We start from the raw sequence: 14,254 nt of genomic DNA on the forward strand, positions 1-14,254 counted from the left end.
TTCTTCCCCAGCACCTAGACTAGGGTCTGGCCTGAGTGCACTGCAAATATTTGTTGCATGACTCAGTGATGGAGACTGCTCATGTCTCCCTCCTGCCGGAGCCCTGGGACCTTCAGACTACCACTACTTAGAACACAGATAAAGCTGTCCTCCAGAGGCTGAAGGTTCAGCACCTGCCAGCAAGTCCCCAGTGCAGTGAGCTCCTTATGATGAATGGCCCTGTGACAAGCCAGAGTACACATGGTAGGGTGGGCTTCCAGCCAGCACCAGGGGCTTAGGAGACCCAGTCAGAGCAGGCCAATTGGGCTACAGGCAGCTCAGGAGAGTTGTTGGGGAACAGATAGCTCTGGCCACATCCGAGACCAGAGAATGATCCCATGAGGCAGAGCATAGAGTATAGGGTACTACCTTTCCACCCACTGCTGGTAGGCTAGGAAGCAGGGCTCAGATTTCCTTCCCACAGCTGGAGACTGGGTCTCAAGCCTTGTCAAGACACCAGGTAGCTGAGTGGTATAGGGACTGGAACCTGGAAATTAATGAGAATGGGATACTGAGACACCCCACATGCACACAGAGATGCCAAGTCGGGGCAGCTGAGCCAGGTCTCTCAAAGGTAGGAAATATTTACTCAAGGGCTGCTACTGGGACAGGTTAGAACCATTAGGAGGCAGGGCTTGGTGGAAGGTTCTTAGGGCACAAGGGATATGTCCCCATAGAAAATTGTGGCACCCCAGCCTCTCCATCTTTATCTAGGACACTAACTTTCCTCTGATACATACATAGTCCCTTCACGGCGTGCTTCCCAGAATCCAAACAAATGAGGCTGATCCTGCTAAAACTAACCTTGAATCTCCAAAACCTTCTCTCTTTATAAAATGGGTTGACTTGGGTGCTTTGTTATGCTGACACAAAAATAATACATAGACTGTCCTGTGAATGTCCAAAACAAGAAGTAGAGTCAGGCCCAGTGAAGGAGACCAATGAGTGACTTCGTGTGGTAGGCAGGTCAAAGATGGCCAAACATTCTTTCTCTCTCCTACATGGAAGGGTGGAGTTTATCTCCCTGGTCCTCTAATTTGGGCTGAGCTGCATAAAACTGCTGTGACCAAACAAAATGTAAGGTCAATAATGTCATGTAAATTTATCATGCCTCAGCCTAAGAAGCTGTGGAAAGCCTATGCTACCATATCAGATGTCCCATTCCCTGCTAGAGAGCCCACGAGAGACAGACCCAGCCTTCCAGTCACCTCTAGTAAGCCCCCAGGCAGATGAGTGAGCCTTCCTGATGACTGAAGACCCAGATGACTGCAGCTCCAGCCAGAACCACCCACCGAGCCCAGTCAACCCTTTCAATCATGACTGTGGGTGATTATTCAAAGCTAAGTGTTGGGGCTGTTTGTTTAATAGCAATGATTAGCTGGAGCACCCTTAGCTTGGAAAGCACCCCCCACACCCACAAACACACAACATCCCAGGAGTACCACTTCACAATTTCCAGAGGGTGGTAGCCTTCAACCTCTGCCTTTTAGTAAGATGAGACCATCCCAGCTCCTGAATCAACAACCAGGTAACTAGGGTTTCTGTCTCCACATTCCAGCAGAGGGACGCTAACTGGCCCAAGTTGTGCCAGTCCTCTACCCACTGTCCCATCAGCTGAAGCCAGAAGACCAGGTTTTATCCTCAAGGTAACTCAGAAGAAAGGAAGTACACGCCACGCGATCACCACAGGGGGCCTGCATCCAGACAGGCTCGGTGAGTGGCACCTGAAGTGGCTGTGCCTGGTAAGCTGCTCTTGTGAAGTCACCGCCCTGTTGCTTGACTCTTGAGTGTGTCAGTGTTGTCTCCTCAGTCTACCCTGAGAAAGGTCCTTTGGGATGGTCCGAACTTCTTGTTAAGAGCTCCTAGCACGCTCTCCAGCAAGAAGCTAGCAGTACACTAAAATGCCCCATTAAACAAGAATGGGTTCAGACTGTCAGGAATGCTAGCAGTTTGAGAGGCAAGGAGGTGGGAGGAGGGGACTAGGGCTCAAAGTGCAGCTAGTGGAGTCCAGAAAAGCCTGGGAGGGAGTGTGGAGGGAAGTAGGTGAGAAACGGAGGGAGGGGAGGAGGAGGAGGAGGAGGAGGAAGAGGAGGAGGAGGAGGAGGAGGAGGGAATGATGATGCCACCAATCCAGGAAGAAACACAAAAGGGGCCAGGCCAGCCCAGGTTCAGCAGACCACCCACTGCCATCACCCCATTCAAATGCTCAGGGGTTCCCAGATACCCAGTTGAGGCACAAACCTCCATTGCTACCTAAAGCCATGCTCTTTCCTCCAGCTAAGGCCAGAGCAACATGAAGACCCTGCTTCATTCAGTTTCCTTTGCCACCTTCTCCCTCCTGTCTCACGAGGAGGCTCTTGTAAGCACTTGATATCTGGATGGATGGATGGATGGATGGATGGGTGGATGGATGGATGGACAGATGGATCAAAAATGGATAGATGATAGATGGACAGATGGATGGATCAATGATGAATGGATGGGTGAATGGATGGATAATAAATGGTCATATGGACAGATGAATGGACAGATAGATGATGGATGGATGGATGGATGGATGAACAAACGAGTCCTATCTGGTTCCACTGCCCTCCCCCATAACACTGTGTTCTCTTAATGTCCTGCAGTTCTGATACAACACCTGGCCTAGAGCGAGGGACCTCATCACCACTCAGCCTTCCCCTCTGTGAAGTGTGGATGGTTCCTGCCTGCTCAGGCTGGTTCCTGGGAGGATGGGCAGAGACCAAAGGAATGAACTTCAAGTTGAAAGGGCAGGAGAGATTGAACTGGTCTTGATGTGGCCACTGTCACCTTCATCACCACAGTGCTGCTGTCTCCATAACCCCCTCATCACAGCACCACCATCGCCCTTTGTCCTACACCCCCAGTCACCACACAACTGCTAGCTCAATCCAGTGCTTAAGTTATCACATTTAATTGTTTTTCCTCAGGGAACAGAGAAATCAGAAAAGAGATTCACAGCACTCAGAGTCAGGAAAAGGTTAATGGGGGGGTATAGGAATATATTAAGCTTTTGGTTGAGGGAAAAATGCACACAGTCTCTCTCACATCCACTCTCTGTGTTCTCACCTGTGCACATGTCCCTGCTCCCAGACACCTGCGCCCTCAGGCACACACACGTGCTCCCAAGCAACCTCTCACACTCTGACAGACACAGGCATGGGTCCCCTCCTGCTCCTAATCCAAGGACTGCAGAAGCTGGAGAGGCCTGCAGGTGTCCCAGAGCCTAGCTCCCCCAAGTCCCTTGCTAAAACCACAAAGCTGGACTAACTGGAGCTACAGGGGACATTTGCAGGACTCAGCCAGCCATGCATGGGATGGGAGGTGGCAAGGCCATGGTGGGAGGTGGCCTTAGACGATTCTGTTCTCCAGGACAGCCAGTCGCTTGCTCACAGCTTCCAGTAGACTTGGAGTTAAGGACGGACAGACTCAGGGTAGCCTGTGCTGGGCCCCCACTTCCGGTTTCCTCCAGGAACTTTTCTGGGGGCTTTCTCTCACACTCCTCCGTTCTGTCAAAGCCTGGTTATGCTCAGCTGTAATCACCTGAAGGCTTAGCACTGGGGATCCCCACCTCTGAGTGTGGGTGGGGTCCACCCTACCACCAAGGAGCCTGAGAAATGAGCCCATGGGCTCCATATTGGGGGGGGACATATCCAGAACTCTGTATGTCCCACCCTGGAGTTTGGCTTCTGCCTCAGTTTCTTTGACTGCTCCCTAGGAGCCTCTGTGTTAGAAAAAGTCTGCACCAGGCTGGTGCCAAGCTATCCAGCCAAAATTCAGACCTTAGCAGGAGGAGGCTGCTCAGGGCCAAACCTCTTTGCCGACATACCCCAGCATCCTACCCGTTGCTGTCTGACCCTCCCTGCCCACCACAGCCTGGCAAAGGATATGCTTCCTGGTCAGGGCCTGCAGCAGCCCCTCAACCTTGGCCTCGAATCTCACTATAGACTCACAGGCACATGGGTCTTCCTCTGCAGTGGACAAAGGAGAGAGGAGGACGCAGATGAGTGGTGGCAGAGAGGTGGGCAATCGCTGTTGGGGCTGACATGGGGTATTTGGGAGAGGAGGACAGGACAGGACAGGAGGAATAGACATCAAAAGGATGAGACAGTGTCCTCAGGAGGGATGGGGAGTAATCTTTCAATGTCCTCAGAGCCCTGGCAGGGAACTGTGCTGAGCACCTGCCCTGTGAGGGCACTCACAACATCTCAGCTGAGGTGCAAACCAAGGGCATCATGCTCTGAAACCAGGCTCCGTGTGTATGTGTGTGCACATGTGCATTTGTGCGTGTGTGTGTGTGTGTGCATATGTATGCATGGAGAGGCCAGAGGTCAGATTCAGGTGTCATTCCTCAGGTGCCATCCACTTAGTTTTTTGAGGCATGTTCTCACATTGGCCTGAAGCTCACCAAGCAGGCTAGGCTAGCCTGGCTCTTTCTCCCTAGACTCTTGGATTACAAGCATGCCACGCTGGGCTTTGTTTGTTGATTTGTTGGGGTTTTTTTTTTGAGACAGTGTCTCACTATGTAGCCCTGGCTGACCTGGAATTCATTATTGAGGTCCAGGCTAGCCTTGAACTCATAGAGATCTGCCTGAGTGCTGAGACTAAAGGAATGAGCCTAGACTCCTGTATTCTTTTTTTTTTTTTTTTTTTAAGGAAGAGCCATGAGGCTCCTAGATTCTTTTTTTAAGGTGGGTTCTAAGGATAGAACTCGGGTCCTCATGCTTGCAAGGCAAGCACTTTACCAGCACTTTCTTAGCTGTAGAATCCAGAATTTTTACCATAAGGATTAGACCATGGGCCAGGACACCCAGAGGGCCAGGGAGGCAGCAACCTTCAATAATCGCTCCCAGAAATCAACAGTGGTCCTATCCCTCTGGCCTTGACTTTCCTGTCTATAAAATGCAATACTGATCTTTCAACCAAATGGGAGCAAATGTCAGCACTTGCAGAGCACTAAGTACAGCACCCTTCAAGGAAGGAGGTGGTTCGTTAAGTGTCGTGGTAGTAAGCTAGCCAGCCTACTCCCCGGGCTGCCGCCTCGCAGTAAAACCCCATTCAGCTTTTTCCCACCCACAAGCAGATCCAGAATGGCTCCTTGTAGAGCCTATCCTTGATGGTCCCCTGGACTCACTCACCCACACAAATCTTCTTCTGTAGTTTCTTGCCAATCTGGCTGATGGTCTTGAAGTCAGCTGTGTAGAAGTAATGTTCTGCCACAGGCTCTGAGGCGATCTCCCTCAGCTCATCCTCCACAGCATTGCCTACACCCACTGCAAACATCTTAAAGCCTGCCAGAGGAACAAATACATGAGGCTGGCCTCCAGGACCGACAGGCATAGGACCTAACCTCCTGGAGAATGCCTAGGCAGCCAGCACCAGGCACCTCCTGGTGGCTGCTGCCAGAATTGCAGGTCCAATGGCTGAGACAGAAACAAGGAATCATTTTCTGAGGTTCAGATATATATGTGTCCCCAGGCTGTGCAGTTTGAACTGGGAGTGTCACCTGGCTCTGAAATATCTACCTACTGGTTATTATTCTCCTAATTTAATTAAAATGCTAAAACTAAGAAGCAAGCTTGTCCCAAAATGAGGCTGTCTTCCAACAGTTGATGTGTTCTCAGGAACCAATGTTCAGCTTGGAAAGGTCCAAGCCTTACCAACGAAAGAGCTGTCAGGACAAGCCACTTGGTTCTCTGGGCTCAGTTTTGTCATCCATATAAAAGGGAATTGTTCTAACAAATGACGCCCACTTTGACTCTGCCTAGTTCAAAGTAATAATGAGAAGACACTAAACTACAGTGGGGCTGTACCCATATGTGCGCCAGCCACTCATGGGGTTCAAAGCCCAGCAGGCAGCACCTACCAAGTTCTTTTGCCTTCTGGGCAGCATCATTAATGTAGTCCTGGCTCCGACCATCCGTGAAGACGATGCCCACCTTCTGGGCACCAGGCCTCGCCCCACTGGACACCGTGAAGGAGTTGTCAACAAGATACTTCAGGGCAGCCCCAGTCATAGTGCCCTTCTCCATGTAGGACATGTTCCGCACAGCCGCCTTGATGTCCTTCTTGGTGTGGAAGCGGCCAAGCGGGAACTCCTGACGCACAGAGCTCGAGTACTGCACCAGCCCCACCTGGGCCAGCCTGTCTGACACGTCCAGTGTGTCCACAATCTGGTTGATGAACTTCTTCACCAGCTCAAAGTTCTCTGGCCGCACGCTCTTAGATCCATCGATGAGGAAGACCAAATCAGTAGCTGAGCCGCCGCCACCACCACTGCAGACTGAGGTGGGCACAGTGACAAACAGATGACACTCGGGGATGTGGTCACCCACCCCCACCATCGCTGGGTACTCATCATGTGCAAACTCTGTGCTGGGGGGTGGTCACCCAGTTTCATCCTCAGAGTTCCCGCTACAAAGCCAGAGTTCCTGGTGCCATTTTACAGCCTCAGAGAGAGCTAGTAAATCACAGAACTCTAAAATGATGGCACCAAGATTTCAGCTCAAGATCTGTGCCTCCCCTAACCTCATAACTATTATAGCTATTATGAGGAGAGTCCTAAGTCAAGAGAGAACAGTTAACAGGCTCACAAAAGTACCTGTTTACTTCCTACATTGGCCCAGGGGCAAAGTGCAGGGGGCCTTGGATGGGCCTCCTGGGAAGCAGCCAGGGACCTGCCATCTCCCACCTCCCTCCCCAAGGCTTGCTGGACACCCAGCCACTGACCATTGCAAGTCTTGCCATCGCTGTTTAGGGTGAAGCCCTCATGGCAGGCACAGGTGTAGGAGCCTGGAGAACTGATGCACACCTGCTCACAGTCGTGGTCCCCTGTGGCACACAGGTCTGACACCACTGGGGAGAAGGGGAGGCTCAGAATGCATGCTCACAAAAACTTTGACCTCTCAGCCAGAACACTCCTCCCTGCCTGTGGAGACCAGGACCCCTTGCATACTCAGGGAAACTGAGACTCCCTCCTGCAAACTGGATGGAGTCCAGATCCCACACTCAACCCAGAGTGGAATAGCTGCTCTGGGACCAAGATCCCTAGGGAAGGTGATAATGCTGTCAATCAAAACTAAGGTCCCTCTGAAAGGGTAGTGGTCACAAGAGCAGGGCCTTTCATCTGTTCCATTTGCTGCTGTAGCCCAAGTGTGGGGACAAACTCACACAGCAGTGAGTCTAGCACACACAGTTTGCTCAATAAAAATGTGTTATATGCAGAGTATTGAGCGCTGCACTGCACCACCGTAGCCCGCTGAATCCTTATGGGAGGGACATGCTCTTATACCCATTGCACATATGGGAAAAGATCAGGCCCAGCCTTGCCCCTGGTCCCAGACTCTGCCCCTTTTGACCAGTCACATCTCTAGGAAATCTCTACACAAGGCCCATCTCCCCTCTGCAAAGGGCTCCAAACTTTCCCAGGCCTTTAGCACCTCCAGCATCATGCAAACTTTGGGTGCCAAATCCCACCACATAGAAACACTCCATAGGGTTTTCTTGTTTTTGTTTTGTTGCTTTTTGTTTTTTTGGGGGGTGGGGTTTGGTTTGGTTTGGTTTGGTTCTTTGGTTGGTTGGTTTGGGGTTTGTTTTTGGTGTTTGTTTGTTTGTTTGTTTGTTTGTTTGTTTGTTTGTTTTGAGACAGGGTCTCACTATGTAGACCAGGCTGTCCAGAAACTCATAGAGATCTGCCTGACTCTGGCTCCTGAGTGCTGGGACTGAAGGTGAGCACCACTACCCCCAGTTGCATAGGGTTTGTTATAGACTCCCCTAACTGAGTTCCATCCGGGCAAGGTCATCAGTAAAAAGACTCTTGACATCACTTCTCTCAACTCCTTGAACTTGGCCTGCTTGGACCTTCCAGAATTATTGGTGACCAAGCCTGGGTGCTCGTCCTACGTCAGCCTGATCTGTTCTACCCCCAGCTCCTGGAGGCTGAGTCACCCATGATAATCACGTAACTGTCTCTGACATTGACGACCAGGCCTGGCCCTCTGACCTGGCCTGGCTCCTTTCTGACTGTGGATCCTGCCCAGTCCCACCCTCAGTACTCACTCTGTCTGCACTCTTGCTGTGCTCCTCCCCAAGGCCTACACCACCACCACCCATCCCTCTGTCTCCGCCCTTGCTGGGACACCACCCTGACCTGAGAGCCCCAGACTTAGTACTGCTCAGTGTTAACTCTGGACCCCTCCTCAGCCTCACCCACCGCCTAGGTTCTGCCCAGACCCGGTACTGATTGTCTCCATCCCTCTCCGGCCCGGCCCAGACCCCGCCCCAGGCTCACCCTCTGTCTCTGCCCCGCCCAGACTCCACCCCCGCCCAGGCCCCACCCCCAGGCCTGCTCTGCCGCCCACCGCAGAAGGCCTCCTGGAACTTCTTGGCCAACTTCTCAATGACGTTGTAGCTCTCCACGTAGTCCACGTGCTCATCCTGCGGCTCGCTGGCAATCTGCCGCAGCGTGGCCTTGTCCACGCGACCCACGCCGATGGCGAACAGCTCGATGCCGCTGGCCCGGGCGCGTGCAGACACGTCCCGCACGCTGTCCTGGGGCCTCCCATCTGTCACCACGATGACCACCTGCAACACGCGGGGGCTGTGATGTCCAGCTCCAGGAGGAAGCCCGGTGGCAGAGGGGGAGCTGGATGCCCAAGGGGCACAGCGGCTCGCCAGGGGCATGGCTGCTGGGAGCCCTGCATATCCCTCCCCCATCAGGAAAGAGGCCCCATGAGCCAGGGAGCTCTGCGCTCAGGGCCCTGAGTGTTCCTCAGGGGGCTTGCTGAGGCCTCAAGCTGCTGAGAGCCACGCCCTGGTGACTGTGCCCTCTGCTCTCCTTGAGGCCCCTATGGCTAAGGGTTCCATGTGTGTAGAATCTTCCGGGCTGTAAAGGCCAGGCAAAGGAATCGGTACCGTGCAGTTCTGAGTACTGACCACCAGAGGACAGTCCAGGCTCATGAATGGGGTGGGTCGCCTCCAGGGACGGCAGTGTCTGGCTGAGTTCAAGGAAGCCTATCTGGGTGAACCAGTTTACTCTGGAGATGTGCAGGTCATGCAGGTGGCACACAACATTACCATCTCTCTCCATCAGCATTGCCTGGAGCCACCGCATCCTCTCAGCCATGACCATCACAGCCGCAGCACCTCATGCCACACCATTTGGGCAGCCCCACAAATCAGACCAGCAAGCTGTCTGGTGAGTCACTTCTCTGAGGGACAGGGATGACTGGACTTGTGTGTGATGGTCTCTGTGAACACTTCTGCCACTGAGCATTTTGGGTAAATTGCTGAAGCTTTGTGTGCCTCAGTTTCCCCATCTGTTACTGCCTCCAGGCAGGACTGTAGTCATTGGTCTGCAATGTGCTTGGGAGTAGGGCACAGAAAGGGTAAGAAAGGGGCTGTCCTGTGGACAAGGGCCCTGGACAGGCAACATGGTAACTTCCCAAGCCAGAAGAGGCTGTGATAGGTACACACAGGGGCCTATGGGCATCACAGGGGAGGGACTGAACCAGCCTCTCGGGCCCATTGCTGAGCCACAGGAAAAGGACGCAAAAAGTGACATGCCCATGACTTCAGGGCATTTCCTTCATCTTCCTCTGGAACATAGCATAGCCCTCAGGGGGCTGGCAAAGTGGTGCTATATGGGGCCCGCTGGGCACCAGGCACGCTTCTGAGTACTCTGTGTCTTTGGTTTCATACTCAGAGCAGAGTTCTAAGAGAGTATTCCATTTCATAGGTGGGGAAACTAAAGCAACATGATAGGAGTTAACACTCTTTGGATGGCAGGGGTGGCATGGGGTATGGAGGCTGGAATCCAGCCAGGCTGGTGGCAGAGTTCTTTCCTTACCCAGTACATAAGCACCTAGCCTGCCTCACTCTACTTCAAGTAAAATTCCAACCCTAGGTCTGCTACTTCCAGAAGGTGACCTTTGGAATGACCTCCCCATCTCTAAAGCAGCTGTGTGGTCCACCAGGCAACACTCTAAGCAGAGAGGCCGGTGGAGCCCTGTGTCTTCAGCCCAGACTCTTGCCAGAAGCAGCCAACACCCATACCTTGCTGATGTCGGGGGACCCGGCGCGCCCACCCTCGTTGTCGCTGAAGGCTTTGGTGATGGCAAACTGCAAGGCCAGGCCGGTCATAGTGCCTGTGGACAGAGGCTGGATGCGGCGCACAGCCTGCAGCAGTGAGGCTTTGGAGCCGTAAGCCCGAAGTGGAAACTCAGGCTTGACGGTGCTGGCATAGTTGACCAAGCCCACCCGCGTGGCATTGGGCCCCACATTCAGTGACTCGATGACCTGCGACAGGAACACTTTCACCTTCTCAAACTCCACAGGTCGCACACTACGAGAGCTGTCGACAACAAACACCAGGTCGGTGGGTCTTGTCCCACAGAGGTGCCCTGAGAGGAGGGGATTGGGGGAGAAGACAGAGAACAAGGTCAAACGTCAGAGGAGCCGCCTACAGCCTACAGTGAGCCTCAGTGGCCCAAGTGGCTCCTTTGCTTGGTGTGTAGACTCAAGCACAGCATGCAGCTCAGCTCATAGGAAGGAAGGCTGGAGGATCCTTCCAGTGTTGGGCCATGAACTTTGCTCCTGAGCCTCTATTCCCTTCTCTGTGCAGTACACTGACAGTCTTCCACAGTGAGCAAAAGTCCTCGGAGACCTGCAGGGGCCAGCCCACCACATGAGAGTTTTATCTGAACTTTCTGACAGAAAGCTGGGAAGAAGGGGACCTCCAGGGTGGGCCCAGCCTTAAGGGTCAATATGGTACCCATCGCACAGCCCCCTTTCATGGGCAAAATGGAGCTGCTTCCCTCTCCGGGCAAGGGGGAAGCAAGAATTCCTGGTGCCACCTCATCACCCTGAATGGGTAAGTTCCCAGATTTCCTCCTCCCCAAGAGCAATGTCCCCCCAGGCTCCCAGAGAGACAGTCCCAACTACTGGGAGATGCCTGGAGGTAAAGTGAGGATCCTGGATATGCTATTCTGTAGCCCTGGGCAGGGATTGGCACGTTTCTGAGCATGATTTTCCCATCTGTGCCGGGGGTGCGGGGAGGGGGGGGATGACACTAAGTGTTGATGTCCTGGATGTATGGCTGGGAGGTTGGGAGGTTGGAGAGGGGAGCGCTATACACAGGCTGCCGTGCTTCACCTCTACCACATGGGAACAAACCCATCCCAGGACTGAATGAGTACCTGGAGCCCTGGCATCAGGAGGCCTTAAAACCACGCCACAGCTAGCAGCCTGCTCCCTGCTAGCTAAGGTTCCAAATTGGTAAACTGAGGCCCAGACACAGGGAATTGACAGTACTCCAAAGCTGGTGTCAGCCCCTAGTAACTCGGGGGCTAGCTCCTGGTATGGTCCTAGGCAGGTCCTTCCCCTCCAGCCTCAGTTTCCCCATCTCTACAGGAAAAGCTGAGCGTTTGAGGATTGCCAGGGTATAGCTCTGGAGAGTCCAGCTGCAGGACTGGCAGGAGGGGATCAGACAGGTGGTTTCCAGATCTCCACTCATCAAAGAGGCCCAAGCCTGGGCCTCGTGCCACTCCAGACTCCAGCCAGCTCTCTGGAAGCCCCACTCCCTGCAGCATTCATGGTCTGAGAGTCATCTGCCCTGGCCCTCACTAACATCACCGCTTCCTCAGCCTGCTGTGGCCCCCGTCCCCTCTTCCAAGTCCTGGTGCCCACTTAGCCTCCACCCATCTCTGTGTCTAGCTCCCCATGCCATTTATGAGGGGTCACTCCACTAGTGTCCCTGTCTTGCATGGTCCCCTCACCTCTGGACTGGTGGGGAAGGCCAAGGCTGCCAGGGGTCTGGAGCAGCAGCAGCAGCAGCAGCAGCAAGCCACAGAAGATGAGGCCAGGGCCAGAGCCGACTTTCATGGTTGCGACAACACAGGCAGCCGTGGCACACTGGAGGGGGCCGATGGGGGCCGCCTTATCAACTTCCCTGAGCAGGGGACAGCACCCCTGCCCCAGCCCCTGTGGGCGGGGCCCAGCTGAATGGAGGTGTGTGTGCCTGGAGAGGGCGGGAGCAGCTCACCACAAGGGCCCCTTTGCCTGCAGAAGCAACTAGAGCCGCAGCTGGAATTCAGGAAATCTCAGGTGGGTGGGGGTAGCTCCTCGGGCCAGAGAGCGTGCTGACTTGGATTTACCACCCAGGGACACTTGAGTCTATTGGCCTCGTGCCCCAAGCCTGTCCTGCACCCTCATCCCACACCCACAATTCCAACCCCAGTTTCCTCAATAAAAACACTTCCTGCCGCCTCTCTGTACACACACCATCTTTTTCATTTGACTCAATCCCACCCCCCCAGGCCACTAGGCCTTTGCATATGTAAGCCATCTGCCTAGCATGTTTTCTACCACTAATTCTATCTAGCATAATTCTCCCAGATCCTAAAGGCAACTAACATGCCCCTGTGCTTGTATGTACCAAGCAGGTGAGATGGTGGTTAAGAACAGGTGAGTGTCCAGATCATCTGCCTGTGTGACCGTGGGCAGCTTTGTGCCTCTGTGCACCTCATTCCTCATCTGGATACCAGAGATGGTGTCCGAGCTGTCTCCCAGGGCTGGTAGGAGGGGAAGAAGGCTATCTGAACTGTCTGGGTCAATCCTCACAACTCCTTTCTTCCCAATGGAAGGACCAAGTCCAGAGAGCTCAAGCCACTCTTCCAAAGCCACACAGCCTAGAAAAGGCCCCAGGGCTGTGGTCTCAGCCACATAGCTTGCTCTACAAAGCTTGGTGGCCATGGGTCTCCATGCCATGCCTGCCTGGCAAGTCTCAGGCCAGTGAGTGGTCCTGTCTAAAAAAACAAAGTATCCAGACATGGTGGTACATGCCTTTAATCCCAGCACTTGGGAGACAGAGGCAGGTGGATCTTTGTGAGATTGAGCCCAGCCTGGTCTGCATAGAAAGGCCCAGGCTAGCTGGGGCTACAGAGACCCTGTCTCGATAAAATAATAAAATAAATAAATTAAAAAAATAAAATAAAACAAAACAAGGTCATTGATCCTAGACAGAAAATTATGTCTGTCACATCTGTAGACAAACATAGTTTCTTACTGTATGCTAATATGTATCCTTATATCTAAAGACAAGGATACCTCTCACCACCCATCAAAGAAGCTTCTTTTTGCAACAAATGGAGAGTATTAGAGTTCCACAATTGATCAGACACAGAGAATAAGTCTCTGTGAGAAGCCCAACGCTAAGTGATACATCTACAACGCAACCTCTACACCTATGGGTCAGGGACCATGGCAGAACAGGGGCAGAGGGAATATTACTGCAGTTCTCATCTCTCACGAGCGAAGCTTCCTCAGGCAACAGAGGGTGATTAACACAAAAAGCCACAGTTGACCAAAATGCAGAGAGTAAAAGACTGCAGAGTGCCTGTCCCTGGATAGGACTCCCATAGTAAACCTCTGCCATGCAGGGTTCGGAGACCGTGTGGAGGACAGAGCGGTGGGAAGACTGTAAGAGCCGGGGTGGTGGGTGACCAGGATTCTGGGAACTTGTTCATATGAACTTGCAGCAATGGTGACAGCATGCACAAGACCCATGCCAACTCAAACCGGCCAAAAACCCAGCATAGGAGTGGGGAAATGGGTAAGAAGTCCCAACTTTAGCTGAGGAACTGTTGGTAAGTGACCGATAGTTGGGCAAGGGAGTTGGTCTTCTTTAAGGGAGTGATGCTAGATTGGTTGACTAGGCTCCAGTGGATGGAATCACACTGAGGAACCGCTGAAAATGCGAGTTTGACTTGCTAGGCCTTGACATACATGACAGAATGCATGAAATCTAGAGGGCAGGCCATGGCGGAGTGCAGATAAGGGAGGGGGTCTAAGTATGATTACGATGTATTGTATGAGGGGCTGGAGAGATGGCTCAGCGGGTAAGAGCACTGACTGCTCTTGCAGAAGACCCAGGTTCGATTCCCAGCACCCACATGGCGGCTACGAACCGTCCTTAACTCCAGTTCCAGGGGAATCTGAAGCCCTCTTCTGACCTCCTCAGCATTGCACGACACAGGTGCACTCACACCCTCTTCTGACCTCCGCAGCATTTCATGATATGAGTGCACTCACGTATATGCAAGCAATGCACTCATACACATAAAATAAAAATAATAAATAAAATATTTTTAAAAGATGTATTGTATGAAATGCACACAAATTCAGTAAAAAAGAAAAA

General features: G+C 52.8%; 1 protein-coding gene across 1 annotated transcript; it reads right to left on the reverse strand.

The window, feature by feature from the left end:
- Positions 1-3,039: 3,039 nt before the first annotated feature.
- On the reverse strand, positions 3,040-11,991 carry Matn1 (matrilin 1). The gene is made up of 8 exons (XM_008831152.2): positions 11,835-11,991; positions 10,114-10,460; positions 8,421-8,643; positions 6,790-6,915; positions 5,927-6,343; positions 5,199-5,351; positions 3,951-4,031; positions 3,040-3,461 (listed from the first exon to the last, which is right to left on the reverse strand). Exons 1-8 carry the CDS (start codon positions 11,938-11,940, stop codon positions 3,412-3,414), a joined length of 1,503 nt encoding a protein of 500 aa, XP_008829374.1. The 5' UTR covers positions 11,941-11,991; the 3' UTR covers positions 3,040-3,411.
- Between the last annotated feature and the right edge of the window lie 2,263 nt (positions 11,992-14,254).

The sequence above is a fragment of the Nannospalax galili genome, unplaced genomic scaffold (genome assembly GCF_000622305.1).
Source record: "Nannospalax galili isolate Female #2095 unplaced genomic scaffold, S.galili_v1.0 scaffold2895, whole genome shotgun sequence".
NCBI lineage: Eukaryota > Metazoa > Chordata > Mammalia > Rodentia > Spalacidae > Nannospalax > Nannospalax galili.

Bases quoted from the DNA above. Each gene is read 5' to 3' on its own strand.
- Matn1 (XM_008831152.2), bottom strand. From the start codon at position 11,940: ATGAAAGTCGGCTCTGGCCCTGGCCTCATCTTCTGTGGCTTGCTGCTG. The intron at 6,916-8,420 runs GTGGGCGGCAGA...CCTTCTCCCCAG, and splicing joins GTTCCAGGAGGCCTTCTGCG to TGGTGTCAGACCTGTGTGCC. The intron at 3,462-3,950 runs ATATCCTTTGCC...CTCCAAGTCTAC, and splicing joins GCAGGCCCTGACCAGGAAGC to TGGAAGCTGTGAGCAAGCGA.